At 41.3% G+C, this 25,949-nt stretch overlaps 1 protein-coding gene across 4 annotated transcripts in view; it reads left to right on the top strand.

Annotated features, from left to right (window-relative positions):
- Positions 1-25,949, top strand: part of ptprga (protein tyrosine phosphatase receptor type Ga) — a 429,346-nt gene that overhangs the window by 379,193 nt on the left and 24,204 nt on the right. For all 4 annotated transcript variants that reach the window (XM_037102522.1, XM_037102523.1, XM_037102525.1 and 1 more), the window contains 4 exons: positions 4,189-4,342; positions 16,109-16,200; positions 21,523-21,614; positions 25,773-25,869. In XM_037102522.1, coding sequence (XP_036958417.1) covers positions 4,189-4,342; positions 16,109-16,200; positions 21,523-21,614; positions 25,773-25,869 — 435 coding nt within the window. The remainder of the gene's footprint in view (positions 1-4,188; positions 4,343-16,108; positions 16,201-21,522; positions 21,615-25,772; positions 25,870-25,949) is intronic.

Below are 25,949 nucleotides of genomic sequence, written 5' to 3' on the forward strand. Positions count from 1 at the left end.
CTGTCCTCAGCTGTGTGTTTGTATGTGTTTGTGTGAGTGTGTGTGTGTGTGTGCGTGTATGTGTGTGCGTGTCTTTGTGTGTGTGTGTATATGTGTGTGTGTGATGCAGTTAACTGGCTTCACTCCCTCCAAAAGTGAGCAGAGGGTGCGCAGCTCCGGGCAGGGACGATGTCAGCTAGGATCTGGCCTGACAGTCTGTACTCATCTGTGTTCAGTTTGACTTATTAAATGCTTTGTGTTTGCTGTAGCATCCTCAGTTTTTCAGGACATGGGCTTGTTTGTTGTCTTACCCAGCATGGGATACTGGTCTGTTCATCACTGTATGTTCTGTCATCGGTCCAGGGTGTGTGTAGCCTAGCTTAGCGAATAAGCTGTGTCCCAATGCCACACTATATACAGATTCTCATTAAGTGTACACTATGTACTGTATTTCAACATGAACATGAACAGGAAATGAAACAAGTCACATTCCAACTGATGTCAAACAGTCAAGGCTTATTCATGGAGAAAGCAAAGCTTTTCTCCAAACTAGAAGAATTCAGACTTTCCAGGGCCATACTCCTGTCACATTTCCAGTGGTTAACTGCCTGATTACATGGCTTGTGATCTAATGAGGTCTGCGCTTACTGACAGTGTTATTCAAGTTTTCTTCACATAAATTAAGATGAATTAGTTCATATTCATTGTTCACAATTTTGAAGTAAGTTCACACTCCCACTCCACAATGTTTTTTACACTTCTTAGCAGTAACATAGTAATAATAGTGAAGGCAAGTTCTGAGGAACATTGTTTGTTGGGTTGGTTTTGGATGCTGGCTGTAAAAACATTAAATTGATGTCATAAATAAATGAAAAATGTGAAATATTTTTAGTTGTATTAAACAGCTGACGCCACACACACACACGCGTACAAACACACACACAAACATACACACAGTGAGAGTAGTCGGATGTGAATGGGACTGAAAAGTTGAATAAATCTCATAATGTATCAAAGATTGGCAACATTTATTTGAATGGAGATTCTGGCTTTAATAATGAGTGAAACAATAATACTGTTCAATTTTGAAAAGTGGTAAAATAAATGACATACCAAATATTGTGTATGTGTGTTAGTGTGTATGTGCATGCTCTTTTGTGCACGCTTATGTGCACATACTGCACTCATTTGCAAATCTGTCTTTGTCCTATTGTTATCGGTTTCCATGGTGAAGATAAAGAAGCTGGTCATGGTAACCAACAGAGGGAGTTCATTTAATAGTGATTTTGGCTGAGGCTCACCCCACATTATTATCCTTCTCACTGTAAAACAGTAACTGCTATCAATTAAATGATGATGTAGTATATAAATAGTGTGAAATCTTTGCATGTTTATTGTAAAAAAGGTGTTAGTGGCTGTGTATGCCACAGCTGTGTTGTGTTTTCCTCTCAGTTTAATGGGACTTAATGCATACAGTTAAGTCATGTAGGTGAAGTGACCCTCATTAGGCTGAGAGCAAGTTGTAGACAAGTTTTTTTGGAATTTTTCAAGCTCCTCTGCACTCTGTCAGTTTAGTCCTCCATTCTGGTTGTCATCATTCTGCTCCACACACACCAGTGTAAGCTTTTGAAAATGGCTGAAGATTATGCATTTTAAAACTGTGTGCAAAAAGTATCAGGGTCATGAAAAAGTTTAACTGATGTAAAGAAGTCTGAACCCTTGTGAACATTTCTAAGTTTGAATGGAGTTATGATGTGAATGTATAAAGGACTGGGAAGAATATGAAAATGAGTGGGTTTGAAGTGATTTCTAATTGACTTCCATTATAATTAAGATTTTACTAAGCTTCAAAGAAAGCTGAACATTTTGAAATTTACAGTGTTAACACATGCATTACCATACGACCTCATCTATGTCCATAACTATAAACACTGAATCATATCTGTCATTATCCATTTTCCATGTTTAAAGGAATTATTGTTGTTGTTGGCATGATCACTGTCCACTGGGTTAAGTCTCTGTGTTTATGACTTGTTGATCAATCAGAGGCAGAGCAGGTTGGATATTGTCAAGAAAAGCGGTGTGAGACATTACCCTTTGCCATTTACAGCCAGGTTCCTTACAACAATGAATCTGCATTGCTAGCTCTGGTGGGAGTTGGTGGTACTCACAGTCATAACAGCAAGCAGCTACGTTCAGTCCACTTTTTACCAAAAATACGAGCATGTTTAATGAACACGCTCATTATTGGTGGTAGAACCCCACATAGCCAGACTCACCTAAGGAGGTGAGCCATTGCACTGAAATGGCAGTATCTCCAGAAAAGAGAAGGTGATAGGTGCTAGCCTGTTTACATTTGTGCTGTTAAAAACAGGTTAGCGTTAAGTTACTTGCAAGTTTTAGTGAGTAGGTTGACAACATTTTCACTGATGTTGCACATAGCGATGGACGAGAGAAATAGGTGAACAATGACAGGCTCCATCTATGTCAGTCTACATCCAGTAAATCAGACTTGTTATAGTGTTGTAATGAACTGCATTCACAATTGGAAATGGGCTCGGCAAAACATTAAAAATACCACTCAATACACAATACACTACAACACCACTAAAAATGACCTCTGGTTTAAGTAATAAATCTGGGGCTATAATAGCAACACCGAGGCCCTAAGCGTGGACCTGTTTACAACCAGGATAGCTAACTATCTACACCCGTGAGAGAGGCATCAGACAGTGACAGTAAGAAACTTTAAATTCTAAATGTTTGAGGGCCATCCCAAGGTTGGGGCCTTCGGTGCTTAGTTTCAACACTCACCTTAACTCACTCTACCTCACCTAACCCTAAACCTAACCCTCCTCACTCCCCAATACTCACATACCACATAAAATAACATAACTGACAGCTGTCAGCCCAGCTCCATCCCTCCAACATCTCTGAAGCTGCCAAAAATAATTTCCTAAAATGCAAGACACTTTAAAGAGGATGGACCATAATATGTGCTTTGTTCTTGTGATGACATTGAGAAAAGGATAGTAGGGGTCCATTATTAGAAATTAATGTTCTATGTGGGTCCTCCATGGGCATTATCCCAGTTATACCATGGTCACCATGGTTTTTGGGGGGGTTTTTTGGTACTTTTTTTCATAAAAAAATGTTCACAACCCCAGCAAATTGGACAAACCTTAGATACAACTTAGAAAAACAAGTCTGCCCACCTCATTGGCTTAGCTATTAGCCAGAAAGCTAATGTTATGCTAGCAAGTCAACAACTTTGCAAGGTGGTCCACTTCTAGCAGCATGTACGTTCGAGCTGCCACCCTGTGGTGCTCAGAGGATGATGCACTCAAGCACTACACTATTGTACTCTAAATAAGACAGCATTACTCTTCTAGAAGTTTTTATTTAATTTATTTCTTACGGCAAGATGTCAGCTTAGTTTACCATAAAAGCAGTGTTCTGTTTGTGGTTTGTACAGCTGCCCTTTGTAATTTTGTAAGTTTTAAAGACTATACATGTGCCAGAAATCTCTTAATCTTGTTGACACTTACTTACCAACACAGTTTGTGAAACCGGATCTTTGGTGATCAGTTCTTGGTGTGCTCGGTCCTCCAAGAAACAGGAAAAAGGAAACAACATGAAGTAAATTAACTGTAAATTTGTTCTTAATTTTTGTGATAAACATATTTTAAAGACTTCCCTAAGATTAAAGGTACTATGGTGCGAGTATACTCAGATGTCAATTTATGTTCGCTTCCAACGTTCATCAGTGGTGTACAATAATAACAGAAAGGGATTACATCAGCCTCTGACTTTAATTTATTTTACTTTCAACATAATTGCCTCTGCAAAAAGGGTTTAATGGATTTGTCTTGTAATGTGAAGGCAAATATATAATAGACTGAATATTGATTATGTATTATTCAAGACAAAGGTTGTATTACTAACGCAGACTACTGTTCCTGCCAGCTTTCTTCCCTCTACTCCTTTTTTGGTTTATCTTAAAAACTTTCTCTCTAATCTAATCCTGATTTTCCCATAGAGTGAAAATTGACATTCCTTTTCAATTTCAATTTTGCTGGTATATAAGATAGCATCCACTTCTTCCAGCTTCTTCTCAGTTATATCCCCATTCTGCCTCTTTCCCTGTGGCCTGTGCCCGCAGGACGATGGGTGTCTTCATTATTTTATTTTTATTTTTTTTCCTTCTAGAACGTCCCAGTGCTGGGACCAACCTGACCCACCAGGTGACGCCTGGGTCTGGCGTGGGGCTGGGCCGAGTGGAGTGGCTGGTACCTTTGGTGGTGGTTTCAGCCCTGACTTTCCTGTGCCTCGCTGTCCTGCTGGCTGTGCTCATCTACTGGAGGTGGGTACAACAAGACCATCACTAAAGCTTGACTGAAGTCTGCATATCTGATACTGCATTTGTCCTCCCCCCAGGGACAAATCAGTTTGTTTTTTTTACTTTAATTGAATACTTCATTACCAAACTTATAGAGAGGCAAATGCTTGATGGGCCCAGAATGGACCTCTGTCATGTTCCGAATCCATCATGGCTTGCAGAGGGGATCTGCTGTCACGCTAGCTGGTGCATTGTATGTACACAGAGTCTGACTCTAGAAAGGTTTTATGGCTTGCTTTTTTTCTCTGCTTTTTATCCATCCATCCATCCATCCATCCATCCATCTTCTTCTCCTTATCCGGGGCCGGGTCACAGGGGCAGCTGTCTGAGCAGGGACACCCAGACTTCCCTCTCCCTGGACACTTCCTCAAGCTCTTCCCGGAGGATCCCAAGGTGTTCCCGGGCCTGCTGGGCGACATAGTCACTCCAGCGTGTCCTGTGTTTTCCTCACACTGGGCTGTAAACTGCTCCAGGACATGCTGGAGGTCCTGGCTCGAAGGAGCCAATAAGAACATCATCCGTAAAAAGCAGAGATGAAATCCAGTGATTCCCAAACCAGACCCCCTTCAGCCACTGACTGCACCTAGAAATTCTGTCCATAGAAATAATGAATTGAACTGGTGACAAAGGGCAGCCCTGCCAGAGTCCAACATGCACCGGGAACAGGTCTGACTTACTGCCTGCAATGCAGCCAAGCTCCTGCTCCGGTCCTACAGGGACGCACAGCCTTTAGCAAAGGGCTACTGACCCTATAGGGTATAGAGCTGGTCCAGTGTACCACGGCCAGGATGAAAACCGCATTATTACTCCTGAATCCAATTTTCGACTATCAGCCAATTGCTCCTCTCCAGTACCCTGGAATAGACTTTCCCAGGGAGGCTGAGGAATGTCCTATAGTTAGAACACACCGTGCAGGTCCGTTTTTGAATGGAGGGACCACCACCTCGGTCTGCCAGTCCAGAGGCACTGTCCCTGATTGCCACGCAATGCTGCAGAGATGTGTCAGCCAAGACAGTCCCACAACATCCAGAGAACTGAGGTACTCAGGGTGGATCTCATCCACCCCCGGTGCCTTGCCACTGAGGAGCTTCCGAACTACCTCAGTGACTTCGGCTTGAGTGATGAATGAATCAACCTCTGAGATCCCAGCCTCTGCCTCCTCAATGGAAGTCATGTCAGTGGGATTGAAGAGATCATCGAAGTATTCCTTCCACAGACAATTTCCCCATTCGAGGTCAACAGCTCCCCACCTCCACTGTAAACAGTGTTGGTGGAGTTTGCCAGAATTTCTTCGAGGCCGACGGTAGACCTCCTCCATGCCCTCCCCGAACTTTTCCCAGACAGGTTTTGCTTCCGCGACCACCCATGCTGCCACACGCTTGGTGCCACGTGCACTGATAGCACCCTTATGCTTGATCATGGTGTTTGTTATGGACAAACTGTGACTAGCACAGAAGTCCAGCAACAGAACACCTCTCAGGTTCAGATCGGGGAGGCTGTTCGTTCCAGTCACACCTCTCCAGGTAATGATGTCGCTGCCCACATGAGCATTGAAGTCTCCCAGTAGAACAACAGAGTCCTTTCCTGTATCCCTCCCAGAGCCTCCAAGGAGGCCGGCTATTCTACACTGCTGTTCGGCCCATAAGCCGAAACAACAGTGAGAGACCTATCCTCAACCCGAAGGCACAGGGAGATGACCGTCTCGTTCACCAGGGAGAACTCCAGCACATGGCAGCTGAGTTGGAGAGCTACGAGCAAGCTTACGCCAGCTCGCCGCCTCTCACCAGGCCTGACTCCAGGCCAGGGCCCCGGTAACACCATGCCGGGTGACTTGAACATTCTTGCTGTATCATCAGAGGCTTTTTAATGACACATTTGATTTGTTTCTGACTTTGCTTTCAGCCATTTAACAGCCAGACTGGTTTTGTTTACAGTTGTTGATAGATGAATACTAAGAATAACTAGAATAACTGATGGGCTCAGATGAAACCATCATTTATATTATAATGACACTGACAGAAATCAAAATCATCATTAATACAGGCAAATTACGTAAGCTGTGCTGTGAGATCAGCTAAAACTCAAAATAGTGTTGCTTTCGTCAACGAAAATTATGACTGAATATCGTCGTCAATGAAGCTTTATCGAAAACTATAATCAAATATATAATGCAATATTGTTGACGAATAAAAACGGGAAATGTGGTTTACAAAATAAAAATTTGGCTAAAGTATCTCTTTCGTTGACCAAAACGTGACGGGACGAAATGTAATAACGTTATTTTGTCTCGCTATTATTATTATTTTGCAATATTTCTGTTTCCTGAGTCTCAGCTCAGATGCTGCATCAGGTCGCACTGCACAGACGCAGGCGACGTCTCTTCCTCAATCCTCACCCGCGCGGGATCATTAAGAAGATACAGCTGCGGTGGCTTAATGTTAAAGATAACTGAAGACACAGAGTTAAGTCTGGCACAAAGAAAGGGACCGATGGCCGGCCAGCCTGGGTAGGGTGTTCCCTCCAGTGTCCCCTGTCAGTCTTAACCCGCGGACAGTTTATAATCATATATCGTGTGCTGCTGTTACCAAATGACATTAGCCTATGAGGGGAGAAGGGTACGACATGCAAATATACACAGATAGAAATTGCATTAATAAAAAGAGACTTAAGTGCAATTTTCATTGACTAAAACTAGACTAAAATGTCATCAGTTTTTGCCGACCAAAACTAGACAAAAATAGTCATGGATAATTCTGACTAAAATAAGACTAAAATGCTCAGACTTTTAGTCGACTGAAACTTTACTAGACTAAAAAAAGTATAAACGTGACTAAAACTAATAAAAACTAAAATGCCAGTTTTACACAAAGACTAGACTAAAACTAAAATTAAAACAGGCCGCCAACACTACAACAACACTATCTCAAAGTTAGAGGCAGCTTACTGCAGCATTATTAACACTGTAAATATAGGAGGTGGGGATCTATGACAATGATAATTTTCATTTAGTCTGTTTTTGTCCTCTGAGCATTTGTGCTGAAGATACCAAATCGTCTGTTGTGTTAAACTTCATAAAATTGTAAAATATACACAGTACAGGTATGACCTGAGAGTATCGCTTGACACATCCAGGGTGGCATATTGAGAGAGGAAAAGCACATTTTCAGAATAATATTCAACACAGTTAAATCTGCAGTCTGGAGTTTTGAGAAAAAAGTGGAATTCAAAGTAGAATTTGAATGATACAGCTCCCAAGCCCCTCCCTCTTCCTCTCTGCTGTGCTGCAGCCCTGCCTTCAAAGCCCCTCCCCACAGAGGAGCCTGCTGTGCACGAGCAGGCCTGTAACCAGGGTAACAGAGGACACCAGATAACCAAGATGGTTTATTCAAAATAATTACAACAACATGAGCTCTGATTGTTCTCTTTCTGATCAATACAACTAAATTACAATGACGAGTGCCTCATGCAGATCACTGTAGATGTGCCGAGTAGCAAACAATATTCCTCACATCAGGGTGGACACTTACCAACTAATTATTACCTGGTGCAATGCCATGCTGCCTATCTGAAGCATGAGCAACATTATTTCTCTAAACTAATTCAACCACTTAAGAGCGTACTGGATACAAACTAATGCTATAACTGCCTGGTCACTTGAAAGACACTTTTGCAAACCAGTAGCCATAAAGACAAAGCTAAACACCAGTGTCAGCATACAAGCTAACAAGCTAGATTTACCAACAATTATTACACTATTGTGCGTATTATTGTAACCACCGCCACCATAGCCTTGTGGTTAAAACAAAGAATGAAACATATAACAAGCAGGGGTCCTTACATGTCCAGCAGAAAACAGCTAACTCTGTGTCGTTCTTGAGTCCTTATAAATCCTGCAGCTCCCACCACCTCTGAAATGACTCTCCAATATTTATCCTAGATTTCGTTCTGGCTTGGTCCAATTCTTTCTTTTTACTTTTACTTACTTTGCTTTTTGTGCTTTTCTTTGTCAATCTTCTTAGTTCTTCTCTTTGACGTGGGCAATGGTGGGGAATTTTTTGGCTCTGTTGTTGTTGTCTGTTCTCGTCCATGTTTACAGTTTGGGCTTGAACATATCTGACCAAGTAAGAGCAGGCACTGCAGCTGTGCGGGGGAGGGACACTGCTCAGTACATGTTGCATGAAGGAAGGGGGCTGCCAGCAGCATATGCACGAGATTGATTGACACTTCTCAGACATTCCCCTCGGCTCTGATTGGTTGTGTTAATCCGGGAGCGGTGGATTCTTGCAAATCAAATTAGGGCCACTGGGTGGAGCCACAGACAGTGGATTTTTAAACATCTTAGTTGTATTTTATTCTACTGTCAGATGATAATGACAACTTTAGCAAATATAACAAAAAAAGTTAAGGACTACAGCTTTGATAAGCTTTTTATTCCAATTTCATGAATCTTTTCAGAAATAATTTCTATACAATGCCATCATCAGGTATCATTTGAGTATCTCATGGACTAGTTTTCTGTGAAAGCTTGTAATCTAGCTTTTGAGGATTGTTTATTTTTTTCTGGCCATGAAATGAGCATAATCAAACATTTTGTGACAGAAGATTATGATAATGTTTGTCATACAAAGTTGAACCATTTGTGAGCTCACCAGAGCCTCAAACTCAGAACCTGTCACAGCCAGATGGAGGTGGAGCAACATGACATGTGATGTCTGACAGACACCAAAATATGCAACGTACTCTTAATTATGGTAAAACCTTCTCAAAAGCTGTACAATACGAATGAGGCTGGCTACAGTATTATTTTTATGTTAAAACTCTTAAATGACCTTTATTTAAATTTCTGATATTCAACCACCTGCAGAAAATAGGTGAAGTAAATCATGATTGGGGACGCAAAGGCAGAGGAACCATGTTGCTACACAACCTCACACACCAAAGAAGGGCAAAGTGAAGGCAAAAAAACATATTTTAAATAATATCTAGAAACACTAGACACTTTGAGAAGTTTTAAGGACAACATTGTCCATTTTAATTGATTATTGATGATGATGATTTTGGTTTGAATTTATAATGACCCAGGGTGACCAATAGTGACAGATCTGCCAACCAATCATTGATCATTGATTTTGCTTGTTCAAAAGTAGTGGTTTGATCCAGTACTGAGTGAGGACATTCAAGCCAGGCCACATGTTCTCTGAATAGGTGTGTTTTTGCTGCTATTCATATGCAAATTAGAGCAATTAGCACCTCCGGCAGCTCCACATACGTCATGGTTAGTTTCCGTCAATATGTGGCACAGACAAACACGACGTTCACAGGCTGTAAGTTGTCATTAACCGCAGAAAATTAGGGAGGTTTACGGATGTTCACAGGGACATAAACCCCACTTGTCATGCAGTGTCTATTCGCTGTCCGCTGCAGCAAGTGACTGCAGCCCTGTGTTAGCATGTAATTGTTTACTTTCCCGGGTGATGGGGTTTGGTCAAATGGCTGTGATTGGCTTGATGACTACCAATCACTCTAACTTGTTTTCACATATGGGGGAGCTACTCAGCGTACTGAGGTGCGCTCCATTTCAGTATGCTGGCACACTGCCAGGGCAGGCAAAAGGATACCTTCGGATGGGCACAACCAAGTTTACAGTTGGGAGGGGGGTTCACACACTTTTGTTTTCCTTATAAACGGAAATAAATTGAAAATTAATAAGAAATAACAAAACATATCTGTTGACAGGGTTCATAAAAGAGTGCATATTTAACATGTTTTCTACTGTATAATGAGGGGGACATATTGCCATTTTCTCAATATTAGGGGGGGACACGTCCCCCCCAAAGAATGCGTAGTTACGTCCATGATGCTGTGGCTAGGTAAAGGCACAAAAACCACTTGGATAAGGTAATGAAAACATCATCTTGTCCATAGGTCTCCTCAAAATATCCAGTGGTTTTACACTTCCAAATGTTGAACACAGTCTCAAACTGTGGTCATCATCTTGATGATAACTTGCCTTCATATACAAGTTTACATTTCTCCTGTTCCCCCTTAGATATAAACCAACCCTAGCAGCTAAAGCAGGAAGTTTGTGGTGAGCTGACCCTGGTTCAGCATGAGTCTTAGAGTAGCAGAATGGATGTCTGAGGAAAACAACTACACCGACAACTCTCATATCAGAAGCTTCAATGACTACATCTAATATTCATTTATAACCTTAATGTCCCTATATTATCCATCTCATGAATAGATTGTGTATCCAACCTGAAAGCCTGTGTCAGACAATGTACAGTCTATGTACTTGCATATTATATAGCTTGCATGCATGCCTTAGCTCATAACTGTTGAATATTACCCAGTCTCTGTGGTATAACAAGCATACTAACATACCAAATTAAAAATCCTTCATTTCACCATCTCTTGTTTCATTTTCAGTAGCTCATATGGTTTTCACTATGGCCACCTCCTGTTTGACTGATATGTCATGTTTATTTTAAGCATGTGAAGAAAGACTAAACTTAACAGTAAGAAATATTGTCAGTGTAGTTATGAACGCGCGCACACACACACACACACACACACACAGAGGCCCATCAGCAGGTGCTTGGGGTGTGTTGGGGTATTTAATCCTATTGTAAGGCAAAGCTCAGGTCAGGACCCCATGTTCCATACAGACTCCACCCATGCTGCAGTGCTATTGGCCCTCCAGTAGAAGTTGGTACCGCCCTTATTACCCAAACTGTTCTGCCGCATTCAGGTTTTGTCAGAAAAGGGAAAAATGAGCTCCTTAAACCAAAAATAAAGTTACCTTACATTACAGTACAGTATTTGCTGGCATATTGGACTTCACCTGATATCTAGAGACATTAGGCAGTGTTCCAGTCATATCTACAGGTGTAGGAACTAGGTATTTTACTGATGCAGTTATATAGTATCCACATTGTTACACTGTTATCATGTCATTTGCAAATAAGAATGCAAATATGTAAGGAGTGGAGTTGATTGCACCAGTTTAAATAAAATGTTTTGAAGTGGAACATGGTGTGAAAGACTTGAACCCTTTATGTATTTGAAGGTACAGAATAACGTTCTAACATCTGTTTTCTGCTGCACAATCATCTTTAGCAAAGAAAATGAGGGAGACTTTGTTCACAGATAAAACCCTTTGGGTACCTTTTCCTTAATACATTAATGGCAACATCATTCACACAATGCTGTGAAAAATAACTATCACAGAGTGAGTGTGAGATCTGTGAGTGTTGAAATGGTGGCTGAATGTTTAGTCAAGTAGGAGTTCACTCTTTGATTAGACCTAGTATTGGGTAAATGTTTTCTCTTTACAGTTGAAACATAAAAGTTAACATTTGCTTTGGATTCGCAAAATTAAATACATGAAGGTCATGACTCCTGTGTGAAAGAATGAAATATTGTTTCTCACAGCCAAAGGTGCACAGTATAACACATCATACACACACGCTCTAGTGCACTAATAAATGAAAACACAGTAAAGGACAGAGAGATCATGTCTCAGTGGGGCATTGCTATGGAGCATTGTAACATTTATTGCAAAATTATGACAATAAAGATCAAACATCAGTAATAATCATTACTTAAAAACTGAGAGTGTGACTTATAAAAATATAAAAACAGTTTTCCACTGTAGCAATGTGGGTCATTCTTTGTCAGTGACTGGATAACTGGACTAAAAAAGTTGTATATGTAGTTGTATATGTAAATAGTACTAACTCGTGATGTCAGTAATGTTGCACCATAGTCATAAATGATTCACTGCAGGACCTCCTCGGTTTGTAAATAATTTCTTTGAACCACAGCATGATTCTGTTAACTTTGTCTCATGTGACTTGAATGCACCATGACACCAGCTGTCTCACACCAGGAAGTGGCTTGGGACTGACTGTGCGTGCGTGCGTGCATGTGTGTGTGCACGCTGGTGTCACAGAGAGGGAACAACCCCCTTCATGCCTTGTTAGGAAAGCCGTCCTCCCTCCCTCTGTCCTCCCTCCTTCTGTCCCTTCGTCTCTGTTCACTCGCTCTCAGTTCATGTCAGCAGCAGCATGTGGCAGGCCGTCTGCTCTCTCTCCTCTGCTTGTTCACCAGGATGAACGCTTTCTGCTCTCTGCTCTGTATCAAATACAGGTAGGGAGGGTCTGGACACACAAACACACACACACGCACGCACACACGCACACCACTGAGATGCGGTGGGTGTTGAGTAACTGTTGTTGTCACTGGAAGTTGTAGGAGTAGATAAGGACATGGCAAACTCCCTCCTTACCTCGCTCACTATGTTTTGTGAAGTTTCATTTAGCTGTTGGTTGTAACATCAGCCATATGGAAGTCCTTCATTTTAACATATCCATATCAGAGTCAGTTGTGTAGCTCAGTAGATGTGTTTTTAAATGCACACACAACAGTACACAGTGTGTGCTTCCATCCGCTGGTGTAGCTGCACATGGAAATTCACAAAAAGAGCAGCAACAATATGTCTGTATTTCTAGTGAGCAGTGAAAATTATCAATATTTCACTACTAATATGGAATGATTGTGTAACATTTTCTTCACGGTCGACATGCTGTGTGATATTTTACTCAACAATTCATTTGAGTCTGTATTCTTCCTTCTCTTTGTTTTTGGCAGAATGAAAGTATGTCACACTGTAGTGATGCTCTGCAGTCCTGTAGTTACTCAGAAATGTGTTTACTGTCCGCCTTCATCCAATGAATGGTTTTTGATAGCTTTTTCCAAATCAATCATGATACTTTTCTGACCAGGTGCCTTTATTAACAGCATGGCACACTCAACAAGACCTCATACCATAACACCAACACAGGACATTAAGTGTTGCCTTCTGAACTACGCAATCTGATTGGTGACAAGGTCAGGCTTTGGGCAAGTTGTACTCCATGCATTTGTGTTGAGGACGAGTTCAAGAGTCATACAACATAAGAAAAGAAGCTGCTCTGTAGTCTGGAGGTAGAGCAGCAGATATATCTGTATGTGTTGCCAGGTGGCAGCAGGGTGAACAGACTGTGGCTGGGTGTGTGTTGTCTTTTAGTGACTTTGGGCTCTGTGGAGACATCTGATAATGGTTTTGATCACCTGCTGTAGAGACTTCCTGTCCTGGGCTGTGATGAATCATGCCAGTTTGTGATGTTTACATGGAGGATGCTTTCTATTGCTCCTCTGTGAAAGTTGAGAAGAAAGACCCTGGCACAAAAATTGCATTTTCTTTTCCTAAGTTTCAGTCAGAAGTAGAGCCTTTTTCCTGTGCATTTTTGACCAGGGTATGATGTGTGATTACCAAGATAAGTTCTCAGTGATGGTAATTCCAAGGAACCTAGAACTGTTGAGCCGCTCCACCTCAGCTTCATTGATGTAAACAGGGCTGTGTGTCTTTGCCTTCTTTTTTCTATTATCAACAATCAGCTGCTTGGTTTCGCTGATGTTGAGCCGTAGATTATTCTCTGTGCACCACTCTGCATGATTGCTGATATTTGACACTCATTCTTGTTTTTACTGCATACAACACCACCATCATCATCCACAGTGAAAACAATAATGAGCGCAAAATTCTTGAAAACAGTGTGAACGCAAGAGGGCTGAGCACTAATTTCATCAAATAAATTATTTATATGAGCATTTTCTGATCCTCCGCCTCTTTGGATAATATTTTGTCAAAGCTCTCAAATAAAACCACTTTTTTAATGTAAAGAGACGATTATGATCATGGTCAAATGAAACTAAGAGTGACTGTTGGTTGGAGACAGGATGGCAACGATAGTCTCCTGTTTCCAAGTCAGACACTCTGTATATCTAAACATCGTGCCCCATCTCGTCCCTGAGATCTTCAGCAGCTCTATAACACTGTCCCTCTACTTCTGTCTGTGTTCTCAATAGAAAAACAGTCATCATTCACATGACCCAAAGAGGTTACATGCATAGAGTTGGCATCTATTCAGTTAAATGAGAATTGCACAGCTGACGCATAGACCAAAAGAAAGTTCCCTTGCGTCTCAGTTTACTTCCTAGGTATGTGGCCCCTCTGAATATGTGCAATAGCGTCTCTCCCTCCGGCTCTGTCCAGGAGCTCTGGATGTGCCTGCAGACTTAACATTGTCACGACGTCTCAGTTTTTTCAAATGTTTTTCTATGGGAATGTTCTTATAAATATACACCATAATGCTTCAAAAAAATCATACTAGAATGAGTCATAACTGACCTTATTTGCAGTTCAGTGTCCTATCAACAGTTTCACAGACATCTCTTTTATAATGGTGCTCAGTGGAGAAAATGCTTTTTGAGAGGCAGGGAAATTGGTAGATGCCATACCGGGAGTGGCCACTGTGACTCTGATCCACCTACGGAGGTAATATCAGAGCCACAGCAGAGGTGAGACGGTGTCTGTGTGAAAGGAAATGCCAGCAGCGAGGAATAAACCAAATCAAGATAATTGTCCCACACTTCAACCCACAAAGCAACATTACAGGACGCTTGTGTTTGTGTGTGTGCCCATGTGTATGACGTTCAAAGTCCATTTCTGCCATCTGTGTGTACTTTGCAGGGAGGTGGCCTAGCAGTTGCTGACTGCCATGATGAGATCTGTATTCTGTGTTTCTCTCCACACACGTATATCCTCACATACTCTCTCAAGGATTAAGTGTACACAGAGAAAGTCTTTGTCAAGTCTAGCTGAAGTCAAGTTGAGTGGGAAGATATGGCCTACGAAGGTGTGTCCCTTCTACACAGATATGTGTAAAGCTGTTGGTTAGTTTCAATGCAGAGGTTTAGGTTTGGTTAAAAGGTTCTGTTTCCTGCAATAGCACATCCATCTTAATTGTGTATTCCACTGTAGACAAGGGATCAGATCATTGGTACAGTAGCAGCGTGGAGAGTTTAGCAGGGTGCCGGAATGAAGGATATGGAAGCTGCTGGATAGTATGAATATCCAAGCATAGGTGCCCCGTGACTTGATGTGTGGCCTTGGTATCTACATCCTCAACTAAATTGCTGGAATAATTGTGGCCAATGTACATTTCTGCAAATCACAGTTATGTTACTACTCAATGTTTCTCTATCTTCAGTTTTCTATTTTATGTAGCAACAACACTGTGCTCACGGTCTGGTTTGGCGTCAAAAAAAGTCACGTTTTGAACTAAAATGACTGTTGTTGTTGCCAGAAACTTGGCAGGACAATGTCCTGAGGTCTCCTTAAAAGTTTCTAGCTCTGTCATGCTTTCAAATGTTCAAATGCAGTCTCAAACTGCAGTAACTGGCTTGGCAGCCTTCTCGCTTAACTCCACCACCATCCACTCCACCTCCAGATATGGCAGCCAGGCATGTAATGTGAACGTTATATGACATGTAATGTAGAAATGTCAATATGGCAGCAGCCTATGACACGTGCAATTGTGGCAGCTGTGAGTACACCTTCCATAGTAGGTGTGGTAAGCATGAACAATTGTGGCAGAAAACTGAAAACAGTATATATAAAGAAAACTGTAAAAGAACTTCAGCAGTTGACATATATAGATGTACTACAAATAAAAGTGACACATAAGTTTTATCCTCCAGATTCAGGTGAATGAAGACCTCCTTGCTGTGTTTTGACCTCAGAAAGCAACCACAACAGAGTCAAAGTATGAGTTAGTAAGGAGTTTGTAATTCCCTCTACAAGAGATGTTTAAAATGTGATCTCTCTTTCTCTCTTTTCGTCAGGCGCTGTTTCCAGACAGCCCATTTCTACGTGGAAGACAGCAGCTCACCTAGAGTCGTACCCAATGAGACAATCCCTGTCATTCCCATTCCAGGTAACAACTAACCACAGCGCTTCTCACATTCATAATACCCATGACCACTGTTGTGACACTCAGCCCTCAGCCGCAGCAGTTAGATAAATTCCCAGAGCTGCGCAGCCTGGTTTCAGAATCAGAATCAGAAATACTTTATTGATCACTGAGGAGAAATTCCTTGTGTTACAGCTGCTCACATTCAAAGTCCAGAAATATGCAGAAAAATAGAAACTATATTTAAGCAAGAACAACAAATATTGATACAGTTGGAATATGGGTTATTGCACATTGCTTGTCTTAATTATTGCACATTAGCGAGACACAAAGCGTCCAGAGTCCTCCTGTTGACTCGGAGTCTGACAGTTGAACAGTTGGATGGATGGCCACAGTAAGGAAGGATTTCCCGTGGCGCTCTGTGGTGTATCTTGATTGGATCAGTCTAGTACTGAATGTACTCCTGTACCTGACCACCACGTCATGGGGTTGGGGAACTGGAGATTTCCAACCACCTATCCTGGTACAGTATTTCTGCATGGTCTAAGTTAGGTGGTCATCCCCTCTGTGGGGTCAAAGGTCAGGACTATTCTTATAACAGCGGTCCAAGGTCACATGCTAGCATGAAGACCCTACTGGTCTCATTTCCCTGTGACCAAACATTCTGATGAGCAGCAATAATCCAATCAAGCACTAGACACATAAGTGAACAAACACACATATGTTTCTGTGGTGGTCTATGCAGTGTTTGGGATGAGAGAAAGATCAAATATATGATGGCCTTTGCATGCAAGCAAATTTATAGTTAATCTAATCTATTATACTACAATTACATAAAGTTTAAGTTCACACAAAAATGAAAATCCAGTCATCAACTCGTCCTATCTCCATGAAAGTCAGGAGAAGTTTGGTAAGTCCACAAAACATTTCTGGAGCTTCACAGCAAATCAGAGTTGCAGCATTCTGCATAACACATTATGAACCACCCAGAGCTCTGAGATCATCAGGTCCAGGTCTGCTTTCAGTCCCTAGAGTCAGAACTAAACATGGAGAAGCAGCGTTCAGTTATTATGAACAAACTCCTTGAAAACTGCAGGTCTGCTCCTACTCTCACCTCTTTTAAACCTGCACTGTGACTTCTATACTCTAGTCTTGTCTCTTTAAAAACTTTTCTATTTTAGCCTACTTTCCTATTTCTTAACTGTGTTGTTTCTTAGTGGAATCTCTTGTTTCCTACTTGTTTCTAATGTATTTTCAATGCAATTTTTTTATTTATTTTGATGTTATTTGTATGCTCCTGTAAAGCACTTTGAGTTGCCTTGAGTCTGAATTGTGCTGTACAAATAAACTTGAAGTAGCTGGAGACTTGCTTTAATACATTAAAAGGCTACTTCTCTAATTTGAGTAGACATTATCTACAGCTTTGACAGGCTCTCGAGCTCATGTACGTAACTGCTTCGCGTGCTAACACTGTTAGCTTAGTGGCTACAGTGTCCTGGATTATGCCTGACAAGCTGCATTGAGCCATTATATGATTTTGTTTGGGGGTTTTTTGTTAGGATATTGGGGCTGCTGGAGCATCGGAAAACAACAGATGAGCTGTATGGAGCCATTTTATATTTCTTAATGTCTTAAAACAAGTCCCCAGCTACCTCACTTGTTCAGGAGTATTTTGCAGACTATGAAACTTGACTTTTCATAGACATGGGCGTGAGTGAATAATAGCTGAACTTTTCACTGAATTATGATACAAATGTTATAGGACATTTAGATGTACTACTGCCACTCTCTGCTCTCTGTAAATCTCCTGTTAGAGAGCTGCTCAGTTGAAGACACATTTAAGTTTTTTTCTAAATGGCACCATGCTGCAGAGAGGAAAGCACTTAAATGTGTCCGAACACCATATTTAGCAATGAGTTTTGGATTTCTATCACTCAGCTCAGCCTTTAAACTGTTAGTGCCTTGGGTCAAAAAATGTGATCTGTAGAGAGAGAGAGACAGAGCGAGAGAGCGAGAGAGAGAGAGAGAGAGAGAGAGAGAGAGAGAGACACAGTGCCCAGGTCACCAATTACAATGAACACAAACACATGAAACCTCCACAGGGCAGACAACTGCTCTCTAGCTGCTCCAGCTCTCGTCCTCAGGTCCAGGATTTGGATCCAAACCAATCAAATCAATTGAAAGCTTGAGGGGCCTCTTACAATGTCTAAACGCCTCCATTGAATACCAGGGCCTCTGTGCCCAGCCTGGTAGAGCCCAGCACAGAGCCTCTGTTCCAGAGCCAGCAGATAATTGGCTCACTGAGCTGCTGGTTTGATTCATTTCATGTGTGATTAAATATGTTTGATTTTCTTCAACCATTGGGAGGTTGAGATAGGCTCACAGACTTTTGAAGGCTAAGAAACGGGAAACACTGCCCACATGACAGCCACGCTGTGAGGACAGCAGACAGAGATGTGGCCATATGCTACTTGTTTCAGTAGCTCAGACTGAGAGCCTCACACATCCCATAATCTTCTTTAAGGCCTTCTGCTGGATTTAAAACCTACAGTCAGCAGCCACTTACTACAGAACACTCACACACATGCATGCAAACACACACACACACACACACACACACACACACACACACACACACACACACACACACACTCACACTCACACACAAACATTATATATGGGTTACCTTGATGCCATTTGTTTGTTGTTTTGTTATGCTTTATTTTGTTTTGTTTTTTGTGTTTTGCTTTGTTCTGTTTTGCTTTATTTTGTTTTATTTTGGGTTTTTTTGTGTTGTGTTTTGCTTTGTTTTGTTTTTTGTGTTGTGTTTTGCTTTGTTTTGTTTAGTTTTTTGTCTTTAGTTATGCTTTATTTTGTTTTGTTTGGGATGTTTTTGTGTTGTGTTTTTCTTTGTTTTGTTTTTTTGTGTTGTGTTTTGCTTTGTTTTTGTTTTGCTTTGCTTTGCTTTGCTTTGCTTTGCTTTGCTTTGCTTTGCTTTGCTTTGCTTTGCTTTGCTTTGCTTTGCTTTGGCAAGATCAATATCTGAGTCATCCAGAAACCCTGATGTGTTCACAAACCATCCATTGTTTGTGTATATATAGATACATGTTTGGTGGTGCTGACTACACATCACTGGAGTTTATATTCCAAATTTAAGTTGATTTCATAAAAAAAGCCTATTTTTTCTTAGTCACCTTCCACCCCAACAAACAAAAGAACAAATCCCTGCCTCAGTGTAAGTGATTGTGTGCTTTCTGTAAGATATGTCAAAGCAATAAAAATGATTCCCTCTTAGAAACTCTCCGCTTTACACTCAGCAGCCTTCCGTGTTTACTGACACAGCTAATTTTGATGTATTTGCATACCCACAGCGAGCTAGTGTATGCTCTTGTTAATATTTGATGACGACTAAACTGTAGGGAGCTGTGAGAGAGTTTTAACTGTTGTGAAAGGTCATCTGATGAAACATGTGCTCCAGTCCCTGCCATATGTCTTAAAGCCCCCACAAGCAACAAACTCTGTGGTACAGTAAAGCTAATAACTTAAATTCATAAGTGCATGTTAGTGATGTTTGATACCACCGACTTCCTTTGCGATCCGATACTGAGTAAAATTCAGGCTGGTATCGGCGATACCAATCCAATACCAATACTTTGTGCAAATACACATAATGTGTCTGGTAAATGTAAAAAAAAAGTAGTTTAAATGATCAATTCTTTGGGAAACCTTACTGAATAAATCTACGCTTTTTTGCCTGAGTGAGATTATCTTAGACATATACATATATTACTTATAGACTTATACATATTATTACTACAAGCTGAACTCATGCAGCTATTTATTGAAACATGTCTTTATTTTGTCACTTATTTCATAACCATATTTATTAATTTGAACAACTCCAAAAGCAACAGTGCTTAGCGCCACTTACAGCTACACATTTTCATCCTCTGTACCTGGATGGTGCCGGCCTGCCTGCAGCACTGAAGGTCTCCGTCAGAGACGTCTGTCTTGCTCTAGCAGCAGCACCTGACGCTGTGCTCTCCTCTTCTGTCCGCCTCATCATAAATACCTCCTATTCTGTGTTGAGGTTTAACCTGAGGTGCTTTGTTGTGTTGCCACAACTCCTTACCTCCTTAGTTTTTCCGCAAACATCACAAACCACATCTTGGCTGTTTGTGGAGCTGAAATAGCTCCACACACGATTCCGTTTACGCTCTGACATTGTGTCTACAGCCTGATTGACTCACTGAGCAGCGTGTCACTGCGCTTATGCATCACGCACTTACCCAGGTGGAAGAAAAAGTAGTTCCCACCAACCGTGTATCATTTAGACAAGATCTCAACAGTTTAAATATCAGAGTATTGATATTTTGATTTGAGAATCGATTTTAGAGCATAAAGATCTGGTATCAGACGTATCGATATTTCAGTATCGATCTGCACATCACTGGTGCATATGTGAGCCTGACCATGGCATTTTCATTCACTGATTCCTTTTAGTCTATTTTTATAAGGTATATAGGATGATATCCAGAAAAACCACTATAATAATACTAATATTAATTTTGCCATAACCTGGCAGGTGTCAGATCAAGTAGGATGTACAATATGTAAGGGATAATGTATAGAACGGCTTTGACGTGGCCCATACCATGCTCTTTTCGGTGTTCAGCTCGTGTCAATCCGCTTCTATTTTATCAATGTCTTTGTCATCCAAACTTTGTACCGTTTCAACTCTCCCTCTTCGCTGCTTTCCTCTCTTTTTCTTTTGACAACTCAGCCTTTTGCAAAGCATTGAAATCACCGTATTTTCCAAAAATATTCAATTTAATCTGAAACTCATCCATACTAGTGGCCTTGGAGTAGGTTTTTCTGATTTGAAGTAGGCTACAGATCCGCTGACGTTGCTTAGCGACTGAATATGCTGGGATGATAAGTGACCAGACTACTTGCAGAACAAAGACTCAGGAGCACTGAGTGCTACAAAATACGTGAATCAGACAGCGATAAAATATGCTTAGCAACGGTCAATTACATGAAAATAATTGATCACTGAACACTGGGAAGGCCCATTCAAGTGAATGAAGCATTCTACAGCATTAATAAGAGCTGTGTAATAAAGTATGTTAATGACAAGGAGAGACAATAGTTGACAAGATTATTTTTGTCAAATCTCATAGTCTTCATCAACAGATTGAATTGGCCCTGTTTTCATGACATGTTCATAACATTTTGGATTCAAAAAGGGACACAGAAACAAAATCAGAAATATACTTTCAGTGGAGAGGTGGAGGTTGTTGTTCCTGAAGCTGATTTGACCCTGGTCTTGTTTCCTCTCTGCAGATGACATGGAAGCCGTCCCAGTCAAGCAGTTTGTCAAACATGTCTCTGATCTCTACTCAAATAACCAACGTGGATTCTCTGATGATTTTGAGGTAAGCTGTAAATTCTTGTCTGTGCAAGTCAGAAAGGATGACAGAAGCATACTGAAATCCTTACACTGACATTGATTCTGAATGAAGAATGAATGTGTGCATCTGACGCCCAAAGAAAACATCTAACAATCTAAACAGTTAGCTTGCCAACTGCAGCTGCGCTTCCAGTCAATATGCTTTATTGATTTCTTTGAGATGGGAGTTTACTCGGGACGGACTTGAGAAGACGGACTGTGCAACTTATTTTCTATCTTTTGTTGTTTATTTTTGAATCACTGAGCAGTGGTATTTCTGGTTGAAAATCTGTCTCCAGCTGATGAATGTGAGTCCAATTCCAAGTCTCTTTCAGCTCGGTTTTTATCCCTCGACCCAAACCTGTTGGGAATATGCTTAATACTGTACTTGTGTCAAACTGTGTCCGTCTTGTGTCTGGTGCAAAGCAGGTAGTTTTTTTTTTTTTTTGTTTTGGGGTTTTTTTGTAGCTTTTTCAATGAAACAAGCTGCCCTCTGCAACGTAAAGTCACACTGATATCTCCCACATTTCATTACTTGGTACCAACAACTAGCCAATAGCATATAGACAGCTCAATACATTGCCTAATAGAGTAGCGCAGGAACGAGTCCAAAAACCTGCTTTTCAGGTAATTTAGCAAATTTTTATACTTGTGACTCCCTCGTCTGGAAGTCAGCAGGTTTGTTTTAATGTTTTTGGTCAAATGCCTGAAATAAGGTCTGTGTGTTAACGGACTTATCAGTCCAGTAGCTGAGATGTTGAATTCAAACAGCCACAGTGTCGTTGTTTAATGTTATAACCCAGTGGTGACCTTTTACTTCTGCTGATTATATTCACACCTCATGTGAAGATACTGAGGACCATGCTATGACAAACTGATGAAAGCATATAAGAGTGCAGGTCAGTACCACGGATCCTGACTCAGTCCATTGTGTCAGATCAGAAGTAGCTGACAGTACATCAGTATGTGTGGAGAAAACTGGTGGGTGTCACTTGATATCGTGGATATTATTTTTTCAGCAGTGTTTCTCAATGTCTTCAAAATCTTGAAGGGAAAAAAAAATATGGCCTCTGCATGTGTGAATCCAAAGAGATACTGGGAGCAGAAATAGTATGAAATTATAAAGAGGGATAGGAATATGAATATGGTTATCACTAAGAAAGCGAGAGGGACGTTTCAGTGTTCAATTTAGTTTAGTTATGACCTTTGCATGCTTCATCACACCAGCCTCATATTCCCTCTGCAACTGTGCTCTATGAAAATATCTTTCTCGCTTTGTTTCTGCCTTTTCCTCCAATCACTCTGCTCTTCCTAGACAAAGGGTGGGTGGACTGAGCCCCTCACACACTAGTATGTGTGTCCCCTCTCCCTCTCCCCTGTGCCCCGGTTAAGGCCCAGTAGATACTGGAAAGTGCTTTAGGACGGGAGCCTCTTCTCAAATCAAATTATCCTCCTCCCACATTCTCGACATCCCTGCTGTCCCAGTTTCTCCTACTTTGACAGAATGTAGTCAGGGAGGCCAGGGGCTTTAATCATCACTCTTTTGTCTCATCTACATTGTTATGGCACTGTTGTCACCCAGTCAAATGAAAATAGCAGTAAATGCTCCAGAGATGCTCCAAGTGAATACTTGAAGCATGCACGTGCAAATCCACCCATGTCATGGATGAAGATGGGTGACAAATGAAAAGAAAAAAAAAGAATAGAATAGAAATCTTGCCTTCTGAGTCCCTGATACAAACCCAGATAATCATCGACAGGAGAGTAGGAAGCAGTGTGTCATGTATGCAGCCATCAGGGTCTCATTTACTGTTAAAAGTGTGTCTGTAGTATCATGGTGCTCAGGCAATTGGATGGTTTATGTAAACACACTGTCTGTTTTAACTAACCATTACTCCCTTACTCCTTTAGCAAATGTAGTGATTTAAAGAGTTGTTTCATGAGGAGAAACTTAAATTCAGCATTATATAAAAACATTAAGTTGTTTGTTGCCTTGTAAAAAGTGTCAGTTGGTACCAGCCTGTGTGCTTCTGTGTCTAAAGTGTGTCTCCTGGCTTTAACACATTCACATACGTGACTTGTCAGCACAAGGGGTCACGCATGCGTGACACGACGGGAATGTCGTTATACAGAACGCACAGGTTGTTCGTGTGCTGAATTGCAGTGAAAGAGATAAAGATAAAGAAAACAGTAGGCGTCAGAAGATAAATTATGATGTGTAGACAGTAAGAATTATTTTTGTACCAAAACCATATAATTGCCTGCACAGCAAGGATTCACACTGAAACTTGCGTGCATACATTCTGATATTAGCTCTAAGCTATTATGATGGCTGGTGTGACTGGGTTCAGACAGCTGCTGTGGATGGCAGCATAGGAGACAGGGAGAGAGGATGGGCTGAGCCTGAGTTGGGCCTTCCTGTAAATCTGGCAGATGTTACACATTATATTTCTTTTTGTGTACATGATATGTATAAAAACATTGTGTCACCTGTACCAGTGGTGTACATGTTGATTTAATTTGCATTTAGAGCAGGGCAGTGAGATCAGTTCACAAGTGGTCACTGGAGACGCACGTCAAGATGCATGTACATGCAGTGTGAACTGAGAGACTAAGAACTGTCCACTGAGTGGATCACTGAGGACAGATGTTAATACCAAATTCGAATTTCCTTGAAGAGGGGTAATTCAAGTGCTTACACACTTAGCAGGGGAAAGCGAGACTTGACGTGCAAAAACACAAAACATTTTTGGCTCACAGCCACACAAGGCTGAAACACGAGCTGTTATGCAGCCTGTGGTTATGTATATCGTGTCTATCTATATAACAAACAACACTGTGGTGTTCACCACTATCTGACTAAATGACTGCACACCTTTAGGCAGAGTCATTTTCATCCCTCTAGTAGAGTTGCTCTTGGACCTTTTCATACCAAATCTAAACAGTGTCCAAGGTGAATTTCAAGGCGTTTGGGAGCAGGTTCTGGAAGTTAGGTCAGATATCACATGACCAACACTGCAGCATCACTGTGTCAGCCTGAACATACATGACACTTAATGTACCATACTGAACTCCAGTTACAAGTGATATTTATTGTCTGGTGTCAACCATCTCTTATGGTCTAACATTGCAACAAAAAGCCAATGTGTTTATGTCTGTGAATGCGTGTGTGTATGCAGATATCAGTGAGTGTGTGTGGCATATGGTTGAATTAAAGTATCTGCACATGTGTGTGTTTATGTACCAGTCCGTGTACCATCTGTTGATCACCTGTCTGTGTGACATCATCTCCAGTTAAAACGGGTCTCTTCCCATCAAACCTGCAACCCGATCTGCTCACACATACTCACCATGAAGCCTGCTACGCCCAAAATAAACCCCCCATCCCAATTATTATGATGAATCCATGTTTAATAGTGCTAAAACAAGGCAGTCGGCCTGTAAAGCTCCAGAGGAAATGAGACCGAGGGGTCAGAGCCAAATCCAGGGCCTGCCCTCTCTGTTGGCTATGCTGAGCTAGCAGCCACAGCTGTTTGTTTGGCAGGAACTCGACATTAAACACTGACATGTATTCACAGGCTGCTGAGCCCAGAATGAGTATCTGTCATTTTTAGGACTGTGTCCACATTGGAGAATAATTATAAAAACACATAAACAAACAAGAAAAGATCTCCAAGGTGATTCCTGTCATTGATTTTCATAGACCAACTCCAAAACTAGTGATTCACAATAACTGTTAACTTTCCAGCATGTTGTGCCATGCCAGCAGGTTAAGAAAAAGATAAGTGCTTTGGCCAAGCAAGGGATGTCAATTAATGAAATTAAAGTTTTGAGGAAAGGAACACTTGTTTTAGCCAAAGAGGAAAAATGAAAAAGAGAGAGAAGGGGGAAGCTGGAATTGCGCCAAGCAGGCAGAACAAGTGCAGCAGCTATATGTGCAAGAGACATAGACCAAAAAGTTCTGACAGCCGTGTGAGCTGGATCCCCAATAACAGTACACATCAGCAGCAAAAAGTACTCTATCGTGAATTGTGGGAAGTAGAAATGGAAATGTAACCATCACTTTCAAGACACCTTTCTATGCCTTAAGTACAGACTTGTCAGACTGACGGAGGGGTGTGTCTGTGTGTGCATCCTTCCCCAGGAGGTTCAGCGGTGCACTGCTGATATGAAGATCACATCAGAGCACTCCAACCACCCTGACAACAAGCACAAGAACAGATACATCAACATAGTGGCCTGTGAGTACACATTCCCTTGCACACCACAGGCTTGATGTGCACTCCGTACTGTGTTTTGAGTTCTCACTTTGATGTAAGCA

Source organism: Acanthopagrus latus, chromosome 6, assembly GCF_904848185.1.
Source record: "Acanthopagrus latus isolate v.2019 chromosome 6, fAcaLat1.1, whole genome shotgun sequence".
Classification (NCBI taxonomy): domain Eukaryota; kingdom Metazoa; phylum Chordata; class Actinopteri; order Spariformes; family Sparidae; genus Acanthopagrus; species Acanthopagrus latus.